The sequence below is a fragment of the Vanessa atalanta genome, chromosome 9 (assembly GCF_905147765.1).
Source record: "Vanessa atalanta chromosome 9, ilVanAtal1.2, whole genome shotgun sequence".
NCBI lineage: Eukaryota > Metazoa > Arthropoda > Insecta > Lepidoptera > Nymphalidae > Vanessa > Vanessa atalanta.
In genome coordinates this window covers 11027251-11053840 of record NC_061879.1, presented here as the reverse complement: position 1 = coordinate 11053840, position 26590 = coordinate 11027251, and the positions used below count along the sequence as shown (strand labels likewise).

The 26590-nt window shown below is 33.2% G+C and overlaps 3 protein-coding genes across 4 annotated transcripts in view; 1 reads left to right on the top strand and 2 right to left on the bottom strand.

Annotated features, from left to right (window-relative positions):
• The first annotated feature begins 1842 nt into the window (after positions 1-1842).
• On the top strand, positions 1843-14304 carry LOC125066459 (junctional adhesion molecule 2A-like). The gene is made up of 6 exons (XM_047674530.1): positions 1843-2073; positions 4537-4745; positions 12174-12309; positions 12401-12666; positions 13523-13703; positions 14215-14304. The coding sequence occupies exons 1-6, from the start codon at positions 2031-2033 to the stop codon at positions 14286-14288; spliced, it is 909 nt and encodes a 302-aa protein (XP_047530486.1). The 5' UTR covers positions 1843-2030; the 3' UTR covers positions 14289-14304.
• Positions 14305-15444: 1140 nt separating this feature from the next.
• On the bottom strand, positions 15445-17513 carry LOC125066443 (pro-resilin-like). The gene is made up of 5 exons (XM_047674514.1): positions 17505-17513; positions 16803-17405; positions 16519-16708; positions 16252-16287; positions 15445-15860 (listed from the first exon to the last, which is right to left on the bottom strand). Exons 1-5 carry the CDS (start codon positions 17511-17513, stop codon positions 15445-15447), a joined length of 1254 nt encoding a protein of 417 aa, XP_047530470.1.
• Positions 17514-22010: 4497 nt separating this feature from the next.
• The window catches only part of LOC125066125 (facilitated trehalose transporter Tret1-like), a 29603-nt gene continuing 25023 nt past the window's right edge, over positions 22011-26590 (bottom strand). For both annotated transcript variants that reach the window (XM_047674050.1, XM_047674049.1), the window contains exons 8-9: positions 23655-23838; positions 22011-23098 (exon numbers count right to left, since the gene is read on the bottom strand). In XM_047674050.1, the coding sequence (XP_047530006.1) occupies positions 22916-23098; positions 23655-23838 (367 nt within the window). In that variant the 3' untranslated portion in view covers positions 22011-22915. The remainder of the gene's footprint in view (positions 23099-23654; positions 23839-26590) is intronic.

Sequence of the window (26590 nt, the reverse complement as noted above, 5' to 3'; positions counted from 1 at the left end):
ATATATTATCGTCATTGCTCTCTTATAAACCTATTCTTTAATTGATTGTTTATTTTATTCAATGCATCTACGCCTTTTACTTTGTTATATGTCTTAATCAATTATTGGAAATTTTTGGTAAATTATTGTTATTTATGACATTTATTATGTACTGTATACTTCCACAAAAATCATTTCATCATTTACGATTATTTAGTAGAAAAATTAACCACCTAAGATTTCTATAACAATCATGCATACATTCGCGAATTCAAATATAATCCAATTACTACAACAAATAAACATAAATATATACTAAAATATTTATTTTAAGTTAGAAACGAAGGCGTGACTATTATTGCAAAAATAACGCCGAACCATGTTATTATGAATATTCATTTATTTTTTGTTTGCAGGCAATAATGTATTATAAAAATTTATGGCATTCTTTATTAATGACTAATGCGGTATATCCCCATGCTTTTTTCACTTTAAAATCATGCATAACTTAAAGTGGGGGCACAATTTTATATGACTCATTGACATAACTTATCGAGTTAATTAAAATCGCCCTCGTTTACTGGAAATCCTTACGCTTTATAAGAGTTATACTTTCCTCTCCTTTAAAATTATTTTATACGTGTATTTAATTTTTATGTCAGAATAAGTATAATATAAGGTATTACAATAAAGAAAAACTTTTAAATTTCCAATGGGTAGGATAAAGCGTCCTTCCCTTTGAGTTTTATAGCTAATTCACAAATTAAGCACATGAAAATTCAGTGGTGCTCGCCTGGGTTTGAAACCGCCATTATCGGTTAGGATTCTATTCATTGGGCCATCTCGGCTCCAACAACTGGTTGGCTTTTTTTTGCTGGGGTGCAATACCTCAACCATCAATAAAAAAAATATATAAAAATAAAGGCATAAAAAATATTGATGTAGCAACATAAAGTAGAAGTAGCTTAAGATGATTAGAAGTTAATTGGCATAAAATTCATTTTATATACACCTATAGCAGACATGCCTATTTCATTATTTTACTCGACATATATATGAAATAATATTATTATTTAATATACATCGCGAAAGCATAAATTGTACGGGCACAATATAGTTTAATAGATTAGCGAATAAGGAGGCTCAAGAAATCCTCCTTGCGGTACTCCTGCTCCTAGATTATAATGTATACCGATAAATGAAACCGACGCTCCGTGAAATTAATTTTGATTTATCTTGTAAAATTCTTATATTTTATGAATGATCTTATCAAAAGTGCTCTTAAGAACCTATTTTGATAAATTATATTTGGATATACATTTTTTTTTTTTGGTACGACTTATTATTTCAACTCAGTCCGACAGTAAATGCTCTTGATATTTTTGGAAATATTTATTAACTCACAATAGAGACAGCAACGCAGGATTTTTATTATGTATATATTCTTGCAAAAAATAATGTTGATCCTGATCTAGAAGGCGTATCATCAGCTTAACTTTATGCAATAAGAATAAAACGATAAAATCTAAGTTTCTTTAAGAACTTTGTAAAGAATAAACTACACTTGTGCAGAATTTTTTGTATATATTTTAAAATTTATGTATATATTTTTAATTTATATATTTATTTATAATTAATTAAGCGCTTGTTTTACGTTCTAAAATGATGAAAAATACATACATACATACTTATTTATGGCTAAAGCCACACCTCCCTTTTTCGTTAAAATTCTAAGATACCTCGCATAAATTAATCGCACGCACTGAAAAAAAATTTCGAATAAATGTGCGAACATCAGCCGCGCATGCGTACGCGTCGCTTCGACATTTAAATATAGAACGTCGCTATGAAATCGCCGTCCCATTTTATTGTCGAACCACCACAAACGGCTGATTTTAACCTCAAAATTGACATAATTTAATGAACTGTTTAAATAATTGTGTATTATGTTATGTTTAAAATTTCCAATTAATGTGTGTTATGAAGTGAAATCTGGATAATCCTTTTACGTGAGTGAATGTGGACAGACTGTTAAAAATATTAAATCCACGATGTACAGTGCACTGATAATTACGTTATTGCTGTGGAAACATGGTGAATCATTTACATTTTAATTTAATTTCACGCAATTCTCATAATGAATGCTTTCATTATTCCTCAAATTATTTTTACAATTATAATATATTATTACATATGTTTACAATAAACATAACTATGTACAAGATAATTATTAAGGTAAAATATAACGGAAGGAAGTCAGGAGATGTATCTTGCTTTGTGGGAAACGGTTCAGGCAAATTTTCAACTTTAAATATCGTGTATTCGGCTCACGTTTTACTGACCATAAAAGCGGCGAGTTAGGGGAAAATATTAATGAAAACAAGAACATTTTAGAACAAAAAATTTATAGTTCGTACCATTTAGAATGCCGGGAAAAAGCTAGATTGTTCCTTGAATAGATATGAATACGTACAAATATTTAGCACTCTTCAAATTCAAATAGGTATTCATGGACTTTCGAACATTTTACATTATATATATATATAAATTTCATGGAATAGGTCGAACAAATCCACTATTGAATCTAAAATATCATTAAAATTACATGTTTTAATTTCATAAAATAATATATTTTTTATTTTAGAAAAACCTATTTGCGTTAGGAACATAAAACGTGCTCATGACGTTAATTCTTTGTTTTAAAGCTATAACCCAGATAATGCGACACAAGGATCTTAAACAAACATCGCGGGTTCCTATCCGTGTAATTCACTCAATACAACTGAAAATCTTGGAAATTGAATATATAAGACGAATTCTGTCACATCAACAATTTGATGTCCTCTGTGGTCGAGTAGTGTGTACATCGGCTTTCATGGGTACGCTACTCTGAGGTCCCGGGTTCGATGTAGAAAAAGTTTATTAATTTTCTATATTGTCTGGGATCTGGATGTTTGTGGTACCGTCGATACTTCTGATTTTCCATAACAAGTGCTTCAGCTGCTTACATTGGGATCAAAGTAATGTATGTGATGCTGTCCAATATTTATTTATTTAAGTCTTCTCTGTTACAAACGATCATATACTCAACATTCGAATAAGGGCAGTTAGGGACTAGGAAATTAAATACAATTTTGTAATTTAATTACGCCTTATTAACTATGCGATATACTTATGATTCTAACAATATTAACACAATGTTCTCTTATTCTTGCTCTATATATGAGAAAATTCTAAATTACCTAATTTTATGTTTACGTGTCAATGACCTTGGAAGCACGGGCGATAGACATAAGGCTTGAAATTAAAATAGACTGAATCGTAGCCGGTGATCATTGTAATTTAGACCTTGATTAATTGCGTATAAGAGTGAATTTACATTTACTTAATTTAATTGTCCTGCGAATTAATAGTAAAAAGTTATTGTTTTTTTATTGTACTAAACTAAAGAAACCGAAAGTGGTTGTGGTGTCGTCTGCTCAATTGTCCACGATGTTGATGACCGAGGTCGAAATTCGTTCAGGTCAAAGAAAACCCAGAGCACTTAAAACACAAAGAATTTAATCTACGGATTGAGTCTTCTCATTATTAGGAGTTTAAAAAATCGAACTTATTACAAATAATTCCGATATTATTTATTTAGAAAACGAATAATCGTCTAATAGTTGTGTTGTTTGTGTTCGACGAAAAGGTTTCTCCTAAAATCTTATGAAATCCGACCAGAAAGACTTTTAAAAATTAATTGGTTTTTTTTAATCAATTTTTTTCAGGAAAGGCAGCGTCTTTTGTTCTTTTAACGTGCGTGAAAAAGAAATATCGAGATGTAACAACTATGATTCTGTATGAATAGTGATTGAATTTAATGAATGAAAGCGAATTAACACGATCACTGATTACGGCGATTATCGGATTACGGCGCATCCCTTCGCTGCACATAAATTAATTTCATTTTTATGTTGCTTTGCAAAATTTAATATATGAATTTTTTTGCTGGTAGAAAGATTTAAGCTATGCGATGTAGCTGCGCTTGCACGTGAAATGAATATTCGAATATTTTGTTTAAGTTATATCAGATACGCGACCATTTATATACTATGACTTAAAAAGTAAAAGTATAGTCATGCAGTAAGCTGTGATGTTTATCTTAGATATTATACACGAGAAAATACTACAGCAAATTCACTTAAGCTTAGATGACGAAAAATTACACGGGTGCGTGCGTGCTCTTCAAATGTCTTACTGGCATATTGGCAGCATAATGAGATTCACTTAGCTACCTTTACCAACTCATGTCGGTAAATCTTAGACTTTACTGCAAAATCTTAAGATTTACCATAGTTCGAGCTTTTACAGTAACATACATACGTATTAAAACATATTACCGGGATATAAAATCCCTAAAATGGGTCAAAAGTCTGATTGCTATGATACCTTTTTTTTATTATCATTTACGCACACAACCAAATTACCACTCACATATCAATAAATCGATTTAAAATACAAATTAATATTACACAATATTATATAATTTAAAAATATTTCTTTAACAATTTTCAGGTGTCGTGGAAAGCATTCGTATCCTCGATCTCCGAGTGCCAGGTCACGCTGCAGAGGGCGGCCAAGCTTTATTGGGCTGTCAGTTTGATCTAGAAGGGGACGACCTGTTCTCAGTCAAGTGGTATAAAGACGACAGACAATTCTACGGCTATGTTCCTTCAAATAGCGAATCAACGACCTATTTTTACGTTCCAGGTGTTTTCGTTGATGTTAGTATATAAGTTATTTTTTGCGTAACTCCTAAAAGATATTTTTTTACTTATGCAAGTCCGTCCGGGTACTACCCACTCTACAAACAGTTAATCTACCGCCTAACAGCAGGATTGTATATTCATGTATTTTAGTTAGAAGGGTGAGTGAGCCAATGTAACAGGCAAAAGGACATGACATCTTAGTTCCCAACTTAATTTTTACTTTCTAACATACTTTTAACACTCAATTTTTCTCTCTAACATACTTTTAACACTCAATTATATAATAATTATTTAATATGTTAGCCATTTAACAATAATATGTTAGCTGTTATAGCAATTTCTATTTGTGAATATATAGACATAAATATAGAAGTGCCACTGTTACGGTACGAAGATATAAGCTTTAATGATCCTAAATCTTACCGTTATTCTTGGCCTGTCTCATGACCCAGTAATTATAAATACACCATACGTTATCAACGTATCGTAACGTCCAGATGGAACAATATTAATAACTTAGAATATTCCTACACGACGATTATAGTGATATTGTTTTTTGTCCTAAACCTTTTCTGCGTTTCACGTATATCCTAGCCTCACCGAGTTTTATTAAAAACCGTCCAGTGTTTCCACGACAAGCATGTACAAACGGTAGCATCGTGCAATACTCGTTTTTAGAAATTTTATTTTTAGCCCCCATCTCGACAAAAGGAAAATCATAAGAGAAACTCACACACACTCATTCCTTTTTGTTACAATGTTATTGAAGTGAATTCGTCCATAAATTTGAGCGATAGAAATATTGCAACGGTTTCAGGATAATACGAAACACCTGAACTGCTCTGATACTAAATGTCGTACTGCATTGGTTCTCACGTCGATCATTGTATACGAAACTACAACTGCTGAAACATTTTTGATATGCATATTATATTACTTAAATAACATACAATCTGCCGCGTTAGTTTGTTATCTATATTGGATCGCCCATCCTGAGTTTCAAATGCTAAGTTGAGCCAATGATCAGGAGCAGCCTAGAGATTGGAACTAGCAATGTTTACATTTCCGTGCCTTAGATAGTATGTTGGTCCTAATACTGAATTCTCTCCAGTCGTATTTGCCGTTTCACTGTTTTTGTAGAGTTTACACTAGTAACTCCTTGTGCACCTCTCGGATTTCGAGACTTTTTCAGGAAATTTTGAGCAAAGCGGTAATACTTACGTCGGCGACACTATTATTTTTAAAATACTGAATACGTAATTTGAGTTAGCGTTATTTAACAACGAAGAATTAAGACAAAGTTATAACACCACATTTAAGTTCGGCAAAGTGAATTAAAACATCGAATTGTAAGCCGTCAGTACAAGATAATTCTCGACGAAATACCATTTTTCAAATATTTATATTTCATAATAGTATATATTATATTATCAAAATAAATCTATGATATTAATATGTTCTTGTTTATAACCTTGTGACTCAATATCCGGATAAAAGTTTACTCAGCCATCGCGGTGAGTAAACTCATTTAGCTCTGAAATAAGTAAAGCCTCGTTTGACTATTGGTCCCAAGCTTACGGTTAATTAATATTATTTTGTAAGATATAAATGTACAAGTCGCCGCTATGGCGTATGAATTTTACTTACACTTAAAACTTGAAAATGGATTAATTATTCATTATTGTACTTAAAAAAAAAACTTTTACTTTTTATTCAGTTATTCACCATGAATTTTTAATTTTCTCTACTCATCATCATCCTCCTGCCCTTATCATGATTTTACTTAGGGCCGGCGCAGCATGTCTTCTTCTTCCATACTTCTCTGTCAGACGTCATCTTACAAGTAACAATCTTTCTAACCATATCGTCTTTCACACAATCCATCCATCATTTCTTGGATCGTCCCCTACCTCTATATCCATCCACATCCATATTCAAAAGCTTTCTCACAGCATGGTCCTCATGTCTCCGCATAACATGCCCATACCAAGACAGCCGGTTTCCAGATAGCTTCTCTGTTACCGGTGCCACTTTCAAACTTCCTCTTATGTACTCATCCTTACTCTATCCGTAACACCACATATTGCTTTCAGCATTCTCATCTCCACCACATGCAATTGTCTTTCAGTCAACCCTTTTATAGCCCAACACTCTAATCCATATAGAACTGCAGGTCTGACCATGGTCTTCTAGATCTTCCCCTTAAGTCTAAGGGGAATACGGGGGTCACAAATTGTTCCCGTAACCTGCCGCCATTTCATCCACCCTGTGTTAATCATGTGCTTTACCGTTCGATCTATTTCACCATCGCCTTGAATGAGTGAACTGAGATACCGGGAGTCGGAGCAGACTGGAAGGGCCACGCCATCAAGCACTATGGCTTCAGGACCGGAGAGACCGCCGAAATCGCAGAAAATGTATTCAGTCTTCGTTTTACTGATTTTCAAGCTAACATTCTCCAGTTTCTGTTGCCAATCTTCCAATCTGCTCTGGATCTCAAGTCCATCTTTACCAACCAGTACAATGTCGTCGGCAAAAAGCATGCACCAGGGTGCCTCCTCTTGTATGCCCGCCGTTAGAGGGTCCATAATCAGCAGGAAGAGGTAAGGACTTGTAGCCGACCCTTGGTGCAACCCTACAGCCACACTGAACTTCGGTCGGTCGGTTTGTTGCCAGCAGACGATCGGACGGAGGTACAGGATCCCCTATACATAGCACGAACTAACTCCACATACTTCCCAGGCAAACCTTTCTCTTTCAATGCCCACCATAACACTTCACAAGGCACCCTATCATACGCTTTCTTGAGATCAATGAACTTCACTCTCTTCTAGCAATCTTCTCTCTATTACTTTCTCCCATATTTTCATAGTATGTGACATGAGCTTTATCCTTCTATAGTTGTTGCAATCCTGTACATCTCTACCATTCCATCACTACTGCACCATTCTTGAGGGATGGTTTCTTCATGCAACAACTTATTGAAGAATAAAGTCAACCACATACATCCGTCAGTCTTTAACACCTTCTATACTTTAACTGGTATGTCATCTGGACCTAAAGCTTCCCCATTTCATGCTTTTGACTGCTGTTATTATCTCATCCATGCTTATTTCTCTTACTAATCCCTTATTTACTGGTGCCTTTTGGAGAATACCATTCCAGTCATTCTCTTCATTCATAAGCTTTTAAAAATAAATCTTCCTTCGCTCTTTTATTTCCTCATCTCTGCATAACACCTTACCAGCCTCATCTTTCATGCATTTGATATGTGTTATATCTCTCGATCGTCTTTCTCTCTCTTTCGTAATTCGGTAGAGTTCCTTCTGGCCTCTAGGGCTTTTCAGTATGTTGTACAACTTCTCGTGTGCCTTGGCTCTGGCAACTGCTACCGCCTTCTTTGCTCTCCTCTTAAATTTCTTGTAAACTTCCTTTTTTTCATTTTTTAAACTTGTATTCACATTTTTTACAACCTGCCATTCTTTAAATGCCACTTTCTTCTCTTTCAGTACATTTTGCACTTCGTCATTCCACCACCATGTATCCCTATCTAGTAGATATTTTCCTATCGACTCTCCAAACACGTCTTTTGCGACCTTTCTTATACACCTGGCCATCACATTCCAACATTCATCTACCAATTTCTCTTCCATCTCATTCATTTCTATCATTTTCTCCACTATATGGCTCCTAAATCTACTAGCAAATCCATCATTCTCTATCATACCCATCTCGTCTTTGGTCGGGCTGTGTTTGGCTGTTTTTGGGGGAGACACTTAATTTAACCTCCATCACCACAAGCCTATGTTGGGCAACTAATGCTTAGCCTGGCAGCACTTTACAGTTTTTGACACAGCATAGACTCCTCCGCCTCACTAGGAAGTAGTCTATCTGTGTCGCGTGGTGGCCACTATTGTAGGTTATTATTAGGTGTTCCTCTTTTTTCTTAAACCACGTGTTTGTTATAGCCAGGTCGAAGGCACAGGCAGTTTGTAAAAATCTCGCCGTCAGCATTTTGATTTCCTAATTCCCACCCACCATGCACTCTCTCATATCCATCATTCTCTCTTCCATTAAAGTCACCACCCACGTAGACTTCCTCGCTATCCTGTAAATTCATCAGCAGGCAATCAAAGTCCTCCCAAAACTTTTCTTTCACGCTCTACTCACAGCCTGTTTGTGGCGCATACACAATTACTAAATTCAGTGTCATGCCGTCCACAATCAGTTTAATCGCTATCAGTCTATCATTCACTCTTTTTATATCCACAACAATTTCTTTCTACCTACTATCTAAAACTATACCCACATCATTTCTCTTGCCATCACTTTCACAATAGAATAATTTATATCCTTCTACGATTTCCCTAGCCCTTGCACCATTCCACTTTGTCTCTTGCAGGCACGCTGCATTTATCCGTCGCCTTTTCAAAACATCTGCTAGCTCTCTTCCTCTTCCAGACATCGTTCCTACATTCCAACTTGCACAACTCAATCTTAACTCTCTCACACATCGAACTCGCTTCTTACGTCGCACTCGCCCGTTCCGGTGCGACAACCCTTGTCCGTTTCCCACAGGAGCCGGGTGCTGCCCCTGCGCGTCGCCTGTGGGGAACGCCCTAGCCCTATCACTCGTATGGTTTTTACTGTCCATGCTGCTAAGAGTTTTGGCTTAAATTTTATGGTCGGCCGCCTGCCTGACACCAACCCTCCTTGGGAATGCTGTGGTGGTGGTTTACCCGCCACCGTGCGGGTAGCCCAAAGTGCAGGTGATATGCAGTGGGCCTTGAATAAAGGGTATTCGCCTCTTACGACACCCACGGGTAGAGTTGGGGAGGTCCTATTCTAATCCGGGACCATCACGCATTTTTTGAATTTTTTTAATTTTCTCTTCTATAATATGCATATATCCTACATATAAAACTTCCTCTTGAATTACTCTGTTTATTGATGAAAACCGCATTAAAGTCCGTTGCGTAGTTTAAAAGATCTAAGCGTACAGACGGCGGAAAGCGACTTTGTTTTATACCATGTAGAAAATAACAAGTCAATACTATTAAAGTGAACGAAAAGACAGACCGACAGACTTGACAATTTATATTGTATAACAGTTAATTAGTAGATGTTCTTTCACGTGGCTTACAGAGAACTATCAGAAATCATCACGTAACAATAATAAAGTAAGCTTTTCCCTCTCTTTCTCATTATCTCTATCTCTTTCTAATGTAAACCGTTTTAAATAATATTATTAAAATTTATTTCTAATTTTTATTATCAATTGTGTGTATCGTTTACTTTCGAACTACAATATTATGCTTCTTAAATATTTTGTTGCTAGGAACTTTATGTAATTATTATTAACTAGCTGCTACCCGCGGCTTCGCTCGCGTAGAATATGAATATATTAACAAATTCACTTAAAATATTACGTTAATGTAAGACCTCTTTGTGAACCACATTGGTGTGTATTACAACCCTTAGGGTAGAATATCCAGAATAGCTTAAATGCGAATCAAATCATTTTTAATCGGTAGCCAAAAAATAAAGTTTTGAGATTCTAACTTCAAATTGACGGACTTCCAGACTAACCTGTATATGAAATGGCAACTCCTATTTTTTCCCTTTAAGCCTAAAATATCAAGAAACGCTTAAATACGTATCTACTCATTATTTATCAGTATCCCAAAAATAAAGTTCATGTTTCAATCTTCAAAAATGACGGACTTTTATACAAACTTTCAACCCTTATTTCACCCTCGTAGGGGTAGAATATGCAAACACTTTAATGAGTATCTACTTCTTTTAATCTGTATCCCAAAAATAAAGTTTCATATTTCTAACTTAAAAAATAGCGGATTCCATACAAACGTTCCACCCCTATTTCACCCCTTTAGGGGTAGAATTTCCAAAATTTGCTCCTTAGTGGGTGTCATGATATGTTAGTTTATAAGTGTACAGCCTAAAGTATAAGTTTTATGCTTCTAGTTCTAGAAATGGCAATACTTTCAACAACTTACAACCTTTCATCCCCCTTTTCAACGCTTTACAGCCCTTTTTTCCAAATAAAAAGTAGCCTATGTCCTTTCTCAGGCTCAAGACTATTTGTGTACCAAATTTCATTAAAATCGGTCCAGTAGTTTTGGCGTGAAAGCGACAGACAGACAGACAGAGAGACAGAGTTACTTTCACCTTTATAATATTAATAGGATTTATATTGTATATCAAAAGCGAATCAACTGTAAATTAAAATAAATTTAAATTAATAATAAGCGTTTATTGATGAGACAATAATGTATCTATATAACGTAATGAAAATTATATATTAACGTTTTATATATAAGCGTTATCTGAATGATGTCGACTGCAATTAGATTCCGCGAAAAATTCACACATGTTTTATTAAAAAATAGCAATATTCAATATTAGCTGAATTGCATCTAGCCTAGTCGCTTTTACTGCCCGCTTTGTTTCTAAAAACCACACCTGCACACCAACTCGATAGTGCTTTTTGCGGTAAAAATTAGATCGCGCCTATTGTTTTTTTCAGACAAATAGAATTTGGGTTCAATTTCATTATTTGTTCTATATATATGAATTAAAATAAACATACCTATTTGAGCCGAGATGGCCCAGTGGTTAGAACGCGTGCATCTTAACCGATGATTTCGGATTCAAACCCAGACAAGCAACACTGAATTTTCATGTGCTTAATTTGTGTTTATAATTCATCTCGTGCTCGGCGGTGAAGGAAAACATCGTGAGAAAACCTGCATGTGTTTGATTTCAACGAAATTCTGCCACGTGTCTATTCCGCCAACCCGCATTGGAGCAGCGTGGTGGAATATGCTCCAAACCTTCTCCTCAAAGGGAGAGGAGGCCTTTAGCCCAGCAGTGGGAAATTTACAGGTTGCTAATGCTAAAAAATACCTATTTACACAAACACGAAGACACACCTTATAATCAAATCAAAGATTACTATACACAGAAACTTAAATACAACAACAACATCAAAGATGACAACAAAAACAATTGTGAGGGAGTTTGAATAATTTATACAATATTATTCAAACTCCCTCACAATTGTTTTCGCGTACACGTTTCTATTTTATTTTTCTAATATTGTTTTTTGAAAATTTGATGTCGGTGTTCTTGATTTCTTTTTATAAAAATCACGGTTCAATCAAATTACGGTTTGAGAATGCCGTTAGTACAACGGGAGAATTGTAATCGGTTTTAATCCGGGTAAATAGGACCGATTTGTTACGAACTTAATTTGTGATTATAATTCTTGTTTCTTGTAATGTTTTGACGAACGAACATTGTAGCGTGCTGAAACAAACTATAAATTTCCTTAAGCAAAGAGACGGTCTTGTCCCAAAAGTAGGACACTAACAATCTCTTAACAAAATGTACATATTGTTTTAAAAGTATACAAATTTTAAGATATCCCGATCGTCCAGTACGGTTATAACTCTTGAACACATAACGCAAGATTCTGGTGGTCGCTATCGCTGTGAGGTGACAGGGGAAGCACCTTACTTCGATACAGTTTCTGACGATAAAGAAATCAGCATACATCGTGAGTAAATCAATATTATTTTAAATATAAAATCTAATTCTATTATTATAGATACAAATAATTATTGAATTAAATTTATATTCATTTTCAGTTCTACCAAACCATGCGCCGAAAATGATAGGTCTTAAAAATGAATTGAGAGTAGGTGACTTACTCGTAGTTAACTGTACGTCAACGAGATCTCGTCCTAAAGCGCAAATAAAATGGCTTATTAACGACCTACCAGCTCCTAAGAATTACCTACGAGGCCCCTGGGACAAAACATCAAGAGAACGTTCTGATGCTCGGGATACAATCTTAGAATTGAGTTTTATTGTAAGACAGAACCACTTCCATGAAGGCGTACTGACACTTAAGGTAAGAGGGCATACTATACTACTCTAATGTGCAAAGTTTTAGTTGTTTGTTCTGGATTCAAGCTCGTATTAAGAGAAATTGCAAGTTTAGGGGTAAAGCATAAAATTGACGAAATATTATTTGATTTAATATGGGTAAATCTAATATTCAAAGTAAAAATAAAATGTTTTAATTAAAATTTATTTTAATATTTATACTCGTAATGCTATAAGTAATTGGGATAAACGTTTGATAATTATATTTACAAATAATCTAATCTGCTTTAGGGCTTTTATAAACTTTTGTTTAATTTTATCATGATATAAAAAACTTTGGCGGTTATTACATTTTTACATTCGGTAAATAAACACATCTTCTGTCACATGTCATCCATGCTATAAACATTATACATTTGTTTCTTAATCCAATCGCTGAGGCGTGGTTGACAGGGGAAGAGTACGGAAAAAATGTCTGTGCCTTGTATTAGTTAACATATTACAGTTAAAAGTATTACACCATAATCTTTATAATTTGTAAAAAGAAAAGGTTCAATAGAATGTTTTGTTGTTATTTTATATAATTATTTCTTAACGTATTCCGATTAACAAGCAACTTTTGCTGCTCAACAGCTCGTTCGTCTTCAAAAATGTGATGCGCTATTTCTTTAAATTTAAACACATGAGATTGCATAATGATGTCATTCTAATTTACAGTCTATTTTTTAGAAATACAATAAGAAATACTTAAAATATATTTAAATCACTAAAAAAATATATAAATTCTGGAAGTAAGTCTTTAGACGTGTGACGTCGGGACACATCTCCAATATTTTGAAAATCGAATAGAATAAGAAAGCAAAACTGTGATTATTTTTCAGTGTCAAGCTTCTCTCGCTCCACTTTACCAAGAAGAAGTTATTCACCATATTTTACAAGTAACTGAGCCGACACAAATTGACAACTCCTATTCTGCACTGAACAACTACGAAGAGACCGTTTTCAAGGAAAACACGGACTTTTTGCCGGCGGCCGAATCGCAAAGTGATAGAGATATTCAAGGTTCATTTATTTCATGTAACTATTTAAAATATATTTTTTACGTTAATAAATAAAGACTAACAATATCAAGGGACTTTTGCGTATCATACAAAAGTTTAGTTTATTTGACGTTAATGTAGATACCAATATTGTCGAAATTGGGCGTTAATTATTATCGTAGAGGACCATATGTATATATTAATGTTCATGTTTCCAACATTTTTTTTTTTAAAAGCATCGTTTCGTCTATATAGGAACATCAGTCGATAAAAAATTATAAAACTACCGATCTATTGTCTTGTTGGTCTTCATGTGTTGGGAATAAAAAGTAACCCATGTCCTCAGATTTCAAACATTCTTCATAACAAATTTCATTAAAATCGGCTCAGTTTTCTTACGTATTTTATAACAATACTATTCATGAGTAAATATATTACATTACCATTCATTCAGTCAGACATATTTTGAACTATATTCATATTTTAAAATTTAATATTATCTTCCAAAATAACAATTTACTAATATTTTTCAGACAAGAAAGCAGCTTCAAAACTTTCGCCGTGGGCCATCTTACCATCTATCATATTCTTGAGAATGTTCATATAAATAAGACATATAATGCCTTATAAAATTTATAAAAATAACGTTATTTGCATTTTGTTATTAATGTTAAGAAAATCGAAAACGCTTTGGTAAAGTTCAAGGTTCATCGTCATAAAATAATATGATGTTCCTTAGCGTTACATTTGTGATAAGCATTTTGTTTTAAACTTCTATTAGAAATTAAATGAGAAAATATTGTGTCCAATATACATTTAAAAAATTGTATAGTTAAAAGACATGTATATGTAAATTCTGTAATTAATTTATTTAGTTACACTTTATAAATAATAATTAGAAGTAGAAGGAGTCATTTATTTTAATAATTAAGATTTATAACATTTTTCAATGTGATATAATTGTATATTCCGATGCCTTTTTATTTAAAAAAGAAGTAAAATATTTGGTATTATATTCAATATATTAGAATTTATTAATAAAATTAAACAAAAATAGCTTATTTTTTTATTTTTCACAATTTTCGCATTTATATTCGTAATTATCAAAAAAATTACATAAAATTAATTCCTAGCCATACAAATTCAAATCTTTACCTTATACTTTTTATGAAAATTTATCATAAATAATTAAATATTATTCAAAAGTAATAATTGTAATGAGTGGTTTTTATAAAGAAAACTCATGAAACAGTTAATATAATTTGCAATAAAATCAAATTATTAGGTACTCGTGGAGTCGGTGCCAGCCAAGGCAGGAAACGAAGATAATCCAATAAGACATCTTCATATTTAAATAGATTTGCTTTGAAATTATTCGATAATAATTCTCGAGTCCTTACTGACGCCCAGAAGAGTAAGCAGATAACAGTTAATATTGTAATATTAATTAATTTGAGGTTTCTCTGAATGCGTGTTTAATACGATTAGAACTTTTAAGTACCTTTGTAATAAGATGCGTTAATTCAGTGTTATTTTATTTGAATTAAATATTTGTCTTCGAATTTGAAAATTTTTTGATGGACTTACTTTTCTTTTTTTTTTAATATATAAATAAATCAAGACTTTATGAGTTTTATGCGTCAGATATTTGTAAAATAAAATAACAAGTGTTTACTTTATATTGTGTATTTATTTGCTAAAAATTCTGATAGGGATAAGCGAGTGAACAATCGACTGTATCGCGCGTAACGTTTGAGGTGTAATCAATATCCGGAACCACGAGGACCGTTGGGACCACCACTTGGATAACCATCGCTTCCTCCAAAACCATTGGATCCTCTGCCACCTCCCCGCGGGCCACCCCTGCCGCCTTGAGGTCCACTGGGATAACCACCGTCACCTTGGCTACCGGGGTAATTCCCACCTCCTTGTGAACTGCCAGGAAAGCCGCCACTGCCTCTACCTCCAGGATATCCCTGTCCTTGGCTATCAAATCCTTGTCCATCAGGTCTTCCACTAGGATAACCAGAAGAACCTGAGTCTTGGCCAAAACCAGGTTGTTGATATCTTCCACCTTGAGGCCCACCGCTGGATTGTGGGTAACCAGCACCATTTCCGGCGAAAGCGTCCGCACTTGCATGTGCACTATTATATCCCTGGTTTCCACCTGGAGCACCTCCTTGAAAAAAACCACGAGCTTTGGTTAATTCTTACTATTAACAGCAATACTATAAAGCTATACGGCTTAGTGCAAACTCGTCTAGGTAAGTAACACCTATTTATCAGTTATTCCAATAATGCTTTTAGTTTGAAGGGCAAAGTTAGTCAGTGTGGTTAAAAGCACAATGGACACACTATCATCTTAGATGCCACGGTAACAATTGTTATATCACCAATTCCTTTGGGTAGAATTGACCACTTACTATCAGGAATGTAATTTATATTTATTGTATCAGCGATAACCAAGGTATGTTAAAAACCAAAAGCCATTCTTATCGGAACATTAACGATTACTTAGAAGCAAATAAATCACATGTACTGGATATTTAAATATTTCATGAAAAACTTACCACGTCCGAAACCCGAACCTGTCCCACTACCAGCGCCTGTTAAAGAAATATGTAAATTTTACTTCAGCTTCTTCAACGGTGGCAATATCATAAATAATTTATCTGTAAATCATTCTCAAGCGAACTTTTGATGTTTTTAGTGCTCTGATATAAAGTTATTCGAATAATGTTTGTACCCTCTTTATAAATTACAAAAAACTAAAAGTAATATATTTTTAAAATAAACAAAATACATATACGCAGGCGCCATGCACGCGATAAACAAACCCTCATATCGAATTTGGGGCTTATAGCCCTCACTATCTGCCTCGTACTCGACCACCTGCTTTCTGCCATCAGGTAGAACTACATTATATTCCCCTGTGGTCACATCTCCATCGCGCTGTTCTGAATGACCAAACTTAGTACCTGTCGCCGGATCATCAACCTCATAGCTAAATTCATATTTAGCGGGTCCCTGCGAAACGTAATTCATATATGTCATCATAAAACTATTAAGAGACCCTAATACGTTTTCCAGCAACCGATTATGTGATTTATTTATAACTTACATTAGATTCATTTACCCCTGATCCACGATAATTTTCATTTTGACTATTTAAATCATTACCGAAATCAGGGGTGCCGTACGACGAAGACGGAGATCCACCAAATGGTTGCCTCGAACCTTGGCCTCCGTTTCTTCCATTAGAGCCAGTACCGCCCGGAGATCGATATTGATCAGATGGTGCTCCATAAGAAGAGTCAGGTCTTTGTGATGAACCGCGTCCACGGAATGGTCCATTTGAAGCATCATTTGGTCCACGTTGATTAGGAGTTCCGTATTCGGAACTTGGAGCAAAGCCTTGCCCCGGTGCTTGAGATCCGCGTGAACCACCTCTGGGAAAACCTCCGGCTCCTTGTCCTGGTACTCCATACTCTGCTGATGGAGAAGACGGATTTGCCCCTGAACTAAAACCATTGCCTTGATTTCCTAAGCTTGAGGAATCGGAGTTAAATCCACCCGGAGATCTTCCCTGACTTCCTCCTGGAGGCCCATATTGTGACGATGGACGTCCTCCATTCCCAGATCCTGAGTTAGGAGGTAGATAGCTATTTACTGGTGGTTCGCATTTGCTCGTCGTTAATGCGAAAGCAGCTAAGCACAGAATCCACTGCAAAATAAAATAAATTTATTGTTAATGTACCGAACAAATTATCTCGCAGATAAATATTTAAAAATATGAAATGTTGAAAAGACAAATATTACGTACCAAAAACATATTTGCAGAGTGAAAAATAATAACAATACTCGATTTTAAGTTATTATTCTTAGATGTTTCTGTTTCTGAACTCAGAATTGGAATATATTTTGAATATCCAAACCAAACTTATATAGTGATCATATTGGTGAATGTCGCATTGACAACAATCCAAGAGGTGCGCACGCGCATCGTGTCTCGGCTTAATTTCGTGCATCCATCTCCAATTGCGAGCAGCTGAAATTATTGCGGCACTCGACATTGCAATAATTTACAGGTATCTTTTATATCACCGTTGACACGCTAAACAAAACAAGCAACTCGTTCATTTATTTGCTTATGTTTTAATAAACATATCAAAAAGATTTTTTGAATTAAGCTTAAGATGAAAAAAAAAATCGAACGAAAGCGCTCAACCATTCATGTAATACGAATTGAATATTCCTATTATTTTTCAAGTACCTTGGTTTATTTATTCTTAATGATATCATCTATCGACAATTTTGTATATGATTATACTAATTTCTACATTATGATAGCCTTCATGAGATCTTCATAGTACATAAATTACGTATTAAATTCAAGTACGATGGTCATGTAGTCGCGCAAAATAAATTTAAAACATACTTAAGTATAGTTAGTAATTGCTTTAAGTAGACTATATCTTTCAAACATCTTTCAAACAATTGTTGTAAGTGACTTGAAAACAAAAGGGTCATAAGGAACATAACGTCACAGCTCTCAAGGTTGGTGGCGCATTGGTGATATAAGGAATGGTTAATTTTTTTTACAGCGCCATTCTTTATGGGTAGTTGTGACCACCTACCATCTAGAGGTCCATTTGCTCGTCTGCCTGCCATTATAAAACAATACTAAGACTTTCGCTTAATGTTTTATAACATAAATGGTCTGACAAAACTTTAGTATATCAGCTATGGTAACTGCATATTACAGACTAAAACAAGAAAACCATGGACTTTAACAAACAGAGTTTATTATGTATCTAATATGTTTTACTTTAGTATAATATGTATACAAACCGGACTAGTCAACAATTATTTTATAGATCTGTTTCCATTTACATACTCTTTAGTTTGGTTAGTAAATTATACGCAGGGCTATGGCATTGGATATAAAATGACAACATTTCATTATTTTTTTATTTATAAAATTAATTTGCATTAAAATGTAAAGATATTTTATGATTAAATTATTAAAAAAAAAAAAATTAAATAAAATAACATCTATAATCATATAACAATTTTAGGTAAGACACGACAACTTAAATATTTTTTGTAGAAATCGACTAACATAAACCGTAAGGATATATTTCAAAAAAATAATTGTATACTTCACGTTGGATATAAAATAATTTGAAGAATAATAAAAAACTAATGAAATACTTCTAAATATAAAAATATAAAATGCACTTAAATCACAGAGTTATTTTTTTATTTCCTTAACCATTACGTTAAATTGTTTAAAAAATTTAATATGACAACACAGAGAGAGATGTTACTAGCAGCCCTGGTTTATTACAAATACAAACTAAATCGGATCGTGAGCTTACTCCGTGCTCTTCCACAGTTGGGTCGTGTGATGCAATCTTTTCGCTCATTAACGTCCTAACACACGACAACACACTACTTATAATGAGCCATATCTAGAATAAAATTTTTACACTAAATTTAATATTTGACACGATTTAAATCAATTGTCATTATATTCCTAATACGTGGCAATTTTATGTGTACATGTGTGTGTTAAGGCCTGCAAGCCCCCCCGTATTGCAGATGTCCATGGGCTGTGGTAGCCACCTATGACATAAAAAAGTACATGTATATTGATCGCGATAAAGACGTACTTTTCTACCCCAAAATTATTCTTGGTCATTTTCTCTGAGCAACACTCGATTATTTTAATACAGTCACGCAATTTTACGTATATCGAGTAAGCCTGAAGCCTCAATAAAAAAAATATTGATAACGCATATTATTTCGTCAAAAATATATATAGATAGTAAAATACAATTTAGAGAGAGTTAATTTTTGATACGGTATATAAGAAAAGGATATAATTGTTATTTTGAACATATTGATTTATAAAAACTTTTATCAAAAATAATCGCGTATGTCCATGTCGTTTAATGGTTATCGTCCTGCGTTATCTTTTAATTAACAATTAAATTATTAGTTATTAAATTTAAAAAAGTAATAGTATTAGTAATATCTATACAACTGGAAAATTCAGAAGAGCTAGGCTTAATAAGACTTAGTATAAGTATTTAAAATTTGAATAAAATAAAAAGTACTGATTGTCTTACTTTCTTCTTTGTGGATTCTACCTTCGGAATCGGTATTTGCTTTACGTTAAAATTCAAGAGCTTGTAAAAGCCTACTCAGAAATCTTAAGTTGAGTTTAACTAAATATTAATGATATTTTGAATTTTCTTATGCTACTCGCCGTATATTATTTCTCTTTATTATCGTTATTATTCAGATAGTTTGAGGCATGTAAATAATGTTGTAAAATATAATATCCATATGAAAAAATGCCTGAGATGGCAAAGTGGAACACTTGCATCTCAATCGATGGTTCAAATCCAGCCGAAGAGACGGAAAGGATATTGTAATGTCGTACGCGCATCGAGAAAAAGGAACGGGTCTATGACAGGAGACTATGTAGTGATATTATTACTACAAGAACTTTTTAGTATATAGTGTCTGAACAAAAAATTGCACATTAACAGAATCAACAAAACAACAAAAAAAGAATTAAGAAATAAAGTTTCTTCGTCAACTGTCATAGATTTAAGATAAACTTGAAGTCTTATAATGAAAGATGCATTTTTTTTAATATACAAAGTCTGGAGATTAGGTGAAAAATAATGGCACTGAAGTTTTTATTTAACAATAATATTCCGATCCGGAACTTTTATCAAGATTCTACTTAAACGTACCTCACGTTAATTCCCGTAATACGAGTCGTTTCTTTTATACCAGATTATATAGAACGCAATTAGGAAAAAGTTTCAACATATAGAGGTTATCATTGTTATACATCACCATTATTATAGTAATCAAGTATAAGATTTAGACATATGTCATGATAGCCCTCACTTCAATCTAAATATTTTGAATTTTATTTGTGCTCATTTCTAATTTTATGATATATTTCATTGTTTTTATTAATTAATATTATTATATAATAGTTAAAAAAATATATTATAATTCTCATCTCTCAAAAGTCAAAGTCAAAAATCTAAGACCCGACCTGAGAAGAACTGGCGAAAGAAACACAGCGAGATTTATTCAATTTTTTATTTCAATGTCGTTTTTTACAAATATTGTTTTATGTACGTAATAATAAATATATTTTCGTTATTTGAAACAGCCTGGAAGCGATCGTCTCATTCCCAAAGTGTGCAATCAACTAAGAAGTCACTAGTGTTGTAATATCCTATAGCACACAAACGCTCTTTAACGATTCTTTTAAATTTTACAATTGACAAAAAAGTTTTGTGGGGCAATGTATACGTTTGCATCACAATTTCTGGAAAAAACATTTACGTTTTTTCGTACATATATATAATTATTTCGTACATATATAGTCATAGATTAAATTTCTTTAAATTTACACTTTAACGAATCTTTTAGGCCCCGGTTATAGATAGCATAAATAACCCTCTTCTTCTGTTATCCTACTGAAAATAAAATAAAACAAGGCTCAATAGTGATAATAATACTATGTGTATTATTAAAGTAAAGTAACGGGCTCTTAATGTTCCACCGTTAGTACCAATATTAATATTTTCATATTATTTAATAATAATATAATTCTCGGTTTGTAGCGTTGGTACCAGGCGCCGGTAATTTCTGAACGCATGTGAAGTCGCAATGTTAACTTCGCCGTTGTGGCAGATAGCTAAACATATCGTACATTCCTATTCCAAGATTTCTATTAATAATTTAATCTTAAATGGAACCAAAAAATCGGAGTATAAATCGATTGAATTACATTTTAATTTATATTTCGCTCATGCTACCCCGCAATCTCTTCCATGAGTCTGTGTCGCTGTCAGTGACCTCGTGGGTAAATAACTCAATTCAGTAAAAAAATATATACATCTGAATGGGAACATCAATCGTAGGATGTAATTGAGATATGTATTGCATTTATTATCTAAAGGAGGCTTCATTCGAGTCATTTCGTAAACACATTAGTGTTGTGACATTTTAGTTAATTTTTGAGTGATTGTTAATATTTAAAAAAAAAAAGCATCGAAATAAAAAAAAAGGTTCAATACTTTCACACAATATTAATTGTCAATTTTTTTTATTTTGGATGTTACATTATGTATCGTAACGAAGACCATCTTTAGACATGTCATAATTTTTTTTCTTTGACTGAAAAGTGCTTACTAAGTAAAAATAAGTCCCATAAAGTCACAGAAACCGGTAAAACAGAATCGGTACGATTTGAGTAAAATCGGAAATCGGAAAATAAAAAATCTTTTAATGCAATATCACAAGTTTATTATGCAACTCAATAAATACTCTTTGTTAAAGTTTTGCTAACACACAGAGCAGTTTTATCAACCGCATAAATACAATATATTTGGCTTTACACAATTATCCTACTTACGGTATTTACCAAACTATGAGAAACGTCAAACATACATTAAAATTAAAACATTATCACAGACATCAAATACTTAAAATATCAACACATTATTATTATTTTAGTAGCGTTTATATTGTAAAGCTGCGTCTAGACTATAGGAAAATTGGTAAGTGTCTGTCATTACTAAAAGTTAAATAATTACAATATCGTATAATTAACAAAAATCACCAACTATTTCAGTTAGTTTTACAAAAAAAACGACACATTTAGTCCTTAAATTATCAAACAAATGTAATAAAGTTTATTAAAAAGTTAATAACATACAAGAGAATCTCTTTCACTGAACAAATTATTTTTATTATGTTTTATAATTAATAGTACAACAAAGGTCCAACTTCATAATTCACAAAGTTAATGAGGTGAAATCATGAAAGCAACGAATTTTAAATGTGTAATAAAGCTACGTCATAAGAAACAAAATGGAAACATCCGTGTTTTCCAGCGCATTAGTGACAAATCAAATTGTCAATAAATGTAATACTGTATGTAATCGTTGCTGACGTTCTGAGGCACAAAAATTACCAATACACAAATAGACAACTATTTCAGTATAAATGCACCCGTACGATTAACAATCGACGGTCTCGCTCGTAACAGATTTGAAACATATATGATTTTTAACCAAGTTCTCTAAAACTATATTGAGTTATTAATACTGACATATAAACAACTATTTCCAAGAAACCGAAGACGTACATTTTCAACCGTATCTCTTATGTATATTTATTTCATTCCTATGACTAAAATTTCGTTTGAACCGATTTCAAATCGACTTCATTTTTCCTCTTCTTGCCCCGGAAGTGTTGTTCTATCTCAGCGAGAGATTTCCCTTTCGTTTCAGGAACCATGAATACAACGAAGAAAAATGCCAAAGCGCAGAAACAAGCGTACATCCAAAACGTTCCCGCTGAAGTCAATACGCGCTGAAAAAGTACGAACCATTGATATTTATAAATATAATATTTTGTTACGAACGAACTACTGTTGCAGTACAATTACTATCTATGTAAACCAGTAACCTGTAGAAATTGACCAGAAATTTCGCAAACAGTTCTGTCAATCTGTTAGAAATATATAATATATTTCGAAGCGTCAATAGCTCGATGATTTACGGGCCGCCCAGCGATGTAAAAAGTCGCAAGATCGATCCTGAGTCCTTGGGCTATTGTCACTTGTGTTAAAAGTGGAGACGACCCCACTTTTAACACAAGAGACAAGCTTAAAAGGAGGTGTAAATAGGTTACATATTAGTAATTTCTTAATTCATTTGGGGCATTAATACTCTACTCTATAAAAAAACTTTCATTTATTTTAGACATTAAAAAAGCTTATTTTATAGAGTTGCTAAAACGGTACATTTATTTTATTAATTATTTGACAACCAAACTAGAAATGACGTCCCATGTGAACAGATCTTATGATTAACCTTGATTCAAATAAAACGTTCATCAATAAAACCTTATTGACATAATTTCTTACCTCCAAAGCATGATAAGATTTGATTACGGTGAACATGGACATGAGGTTCACGGCACTGGCCATGGCGGACAGTTGAGAACGGTAATGTGCGGGGAACAGTTCCCCGAGCAGTAGAAACGGAAGACCTCCGAATCCAAGTGAAAATCCCAGCATAAACACCACCAAGCTGGCAATCGGCAGGTACCTTTAAAATAAATGTCTAAATTAAAATAAATAATTATTGTAGGAATGGTTCTTTTTTCCAGGCGATCGGAATTGCGATTCAAGGGGGAAATACTGCTAGCATGCTTGCCACCATTCCACGCGGTCATAATTTGTACAGAAGCAATTTTTAATGTTTATTTGTACTAGTGGGTCGCGAAACTTCTCGTTTATTCAACAGATTTTTACAAATTTCGAAACCGACAGACTACTTTTTATTTTTATTTCATTGCAAACTGACGACGTCTATTCGCACGTTTGACATTTGTTTTTTTTATACAGCCTTATAGCCGCTCTCTTAAATTAATTATTTATTAAATAATAACTATTTAATAAATTGCAATCAAGAATTACACACAGCACATCTGCGGCTGGAGCTCTTTAAAATGAGACCATAATCGATTTTTTGTGTGCAGCGTCCCATAATCACTGGGACGAAAACGGCTTACGCTATTAATATAGAAGATAATTGAGGCCTTCGTGTAATCAAATCTTATATCACCGGTTACAATAAAAAAAATGTACATTCAAATTCTTGAGCTTGGTTAAATTGATTATTACTTGTCCAAGGCGACAAATTCAACGTAAACATGATAATAAGTTAAGTTAATCAAAGTTACATGAAATGAATACGAATTCGTAGATTAACCTTTTTGTTACGAAAGAAGAACTATTTATGTAAAATCTGGAATACCATTCATTAACATTACATTAACAGCCTGTAAATTTCCCACTGCTTGTCTAAGGCCACCTCTCCCTTTTGGGGAGAAGGTATGGAGCATATTCCACCACGCTGCTATAAGCGGGTTGCAGGTTTCCTCACGATGTTTTCCTTCACCGCCGAGCACGAGATGAATTATAAACACAAATTAAGCACATGAAACTTCAGTGTTGCCTGTCTGGGTTTGAACCCGAAATCATCGGTTAAGATGCACGCGTTCTAACCACTGGGCCAACTCGGTAATAATTAACTTCAAGCAGTAAAAACCGACTTACAATGGATACGCTATCTTGACGCGCGTCCTTTGAATATTATAATTATTATAGTTCATGTCGCGTGTCACGTTCTGACTATTTACGATCGTCTGCAGTGAATTTCGAGTTTGTTCTTACAGATTTATCTTAATATAAAACTGTGAAAGGCAGTGGATGAAGAGCGAATACATTCATCTAAGATGATGTTGAAATAGATGAATGGTGAAATAGCGGAATGATGAGAATCGATACAATAACGAGTGAGTTTCTTGCCAGTTCTTCTCGGTAGAGTCTAAATTCCGAACCGGTGGCAGTTTTACTTTTAATATAGTTCCGTAAAATGACGATTCAAAAGTGCTTGTAAAAGTCCACTCGATAAAAGTATATTTTGACATACATATTGGGATGGATATATATATATTATACACAGGGATGAATGTTACTACTGCAAAACATACAACTTACAAATACAAAAATTAACCTACAAACACATTCCGTTCATAAAATGATTATATATATATTATATATATATATATTTATTTTTTTTAAATAATTATTGTAGTTTTTATATAAAACATAATGGGTCCGTCCTTAATGCGCTGCTACAGTTTTTGTGCCAAATTACTATATATTTTTTTATTTTTCATAGAAATATATTCAATAAAAATATAAGCATTAAAGTTGTGTACGCCTACCTTTTATATAATGCAATTTATGATGGCGAATAAATATAAAAAAGCATTACCTAAATAAGTAAACTTTTGCTATACTTTTAAATACTTAAGTTTCCCGGTTGCATTTATTTCTTACAGTCACAATAAAATTATAGACGTAAGTATTGTTTGTTATACGCAAAGAACTACTTACCTATTGATATAGAGCTCTATTGTTACAGTTTAAATTCCCACGAGAGGCGAAATATGACACTCTCGCGAAGGGAGGCTCGCGCTTCTTGGCTTAAAATTGTAAATATCTCTACATTCAAAATATATAAGGTAACAATTATGTTTATATGTATAATTTCTAGAGAGAAGCGCGGTCTGAAACATATACATATAAATAACGGATTTCGTTTAGACAGTCTTATCAGCTTATTTGATGAAATTAGAAGCTTAAATTATTTTGTAAACAATTTAATATGTTATTGTCTATTATCATATATTTTTATGACAATTATGTATGTATGTATATTATTGAACTACTAATACGAATATTTTATTAATTGCGTGTATTGCGGTCCGCACGCATTTTAAGTGTAAATTAACATAACCGTGAAAGATAAGCGAAAAGGTTGTACGTAAATTTATAAAACCAATAATTGTTTACAAAAACATTTCTTCGTTCAATAAACTCAGTAATTACTCTTTACCACCATTTTAATTACAGCGTACTTACTGACAGTACAATTAAATATTTTTATATTCTACCTAGAAATCAACAAATACTAAGTCCACGCTTTTTATCTTCAATATAAAGTTTATATTGTGTAACATGCCTTATTTATCAATGCTTTTAAATCATATCAAATGTATTTTATTCAAGTAAGCTGTGTTTTTGAATCGTCAATATTTAAACACTACCACCATTCCGGAAAGCAGCTTCCGACAGAAGAAACGGCAAGAAACTCGAATAATAGCAACTTTCCAAATAAACAGATTTACAATGCTATTCACAATTAGAGTTCAATCAGTCCTGTGATGGAATTCGAGCCTAAATCCAGGCGTTTTCTTTCTATGAAGTATTATTTTATTGAATAATAA

Coding starts and splice junctions, on each gene's coding strand:
- LOC125066443 (XM_047674514.1), bottom strand. Junction 16,288..16,518: donor GCCCCAAATTCGATATGAGG/GTTTGTTTATCG, acceptor TTTCTTTAACAG/GCGCTGGTAGTGGGACAGGT. Junction 15,861..16,251: donor AGGTTCGGGTTTCGGACGTG/GTAAGTTTTTCA, acceptor GTTTTTTTCAAG/GAGGTGCTCCAGGTGGAAAC.
- LOC125066459 (XM_047674530.1), top strand. CDS start 2,031: ATGTACAGTGCACTGATAATTACGTTATTGCTGTGGAAACATG. Junction 12,310..12,400: donor TAAAGAAATCAGCATACATC/GTGAGTAAATCA, acceptor ATTCATTTTCAG/TTCTACCAAACCATGCGCCG. Junction 13,704..14,214: donor AAGTGATAGAGATATTCAAG/GTTCATTTATTT, acceptor AATATTTTTCAG/ACAAGAAAGCAGCTTCAAAA.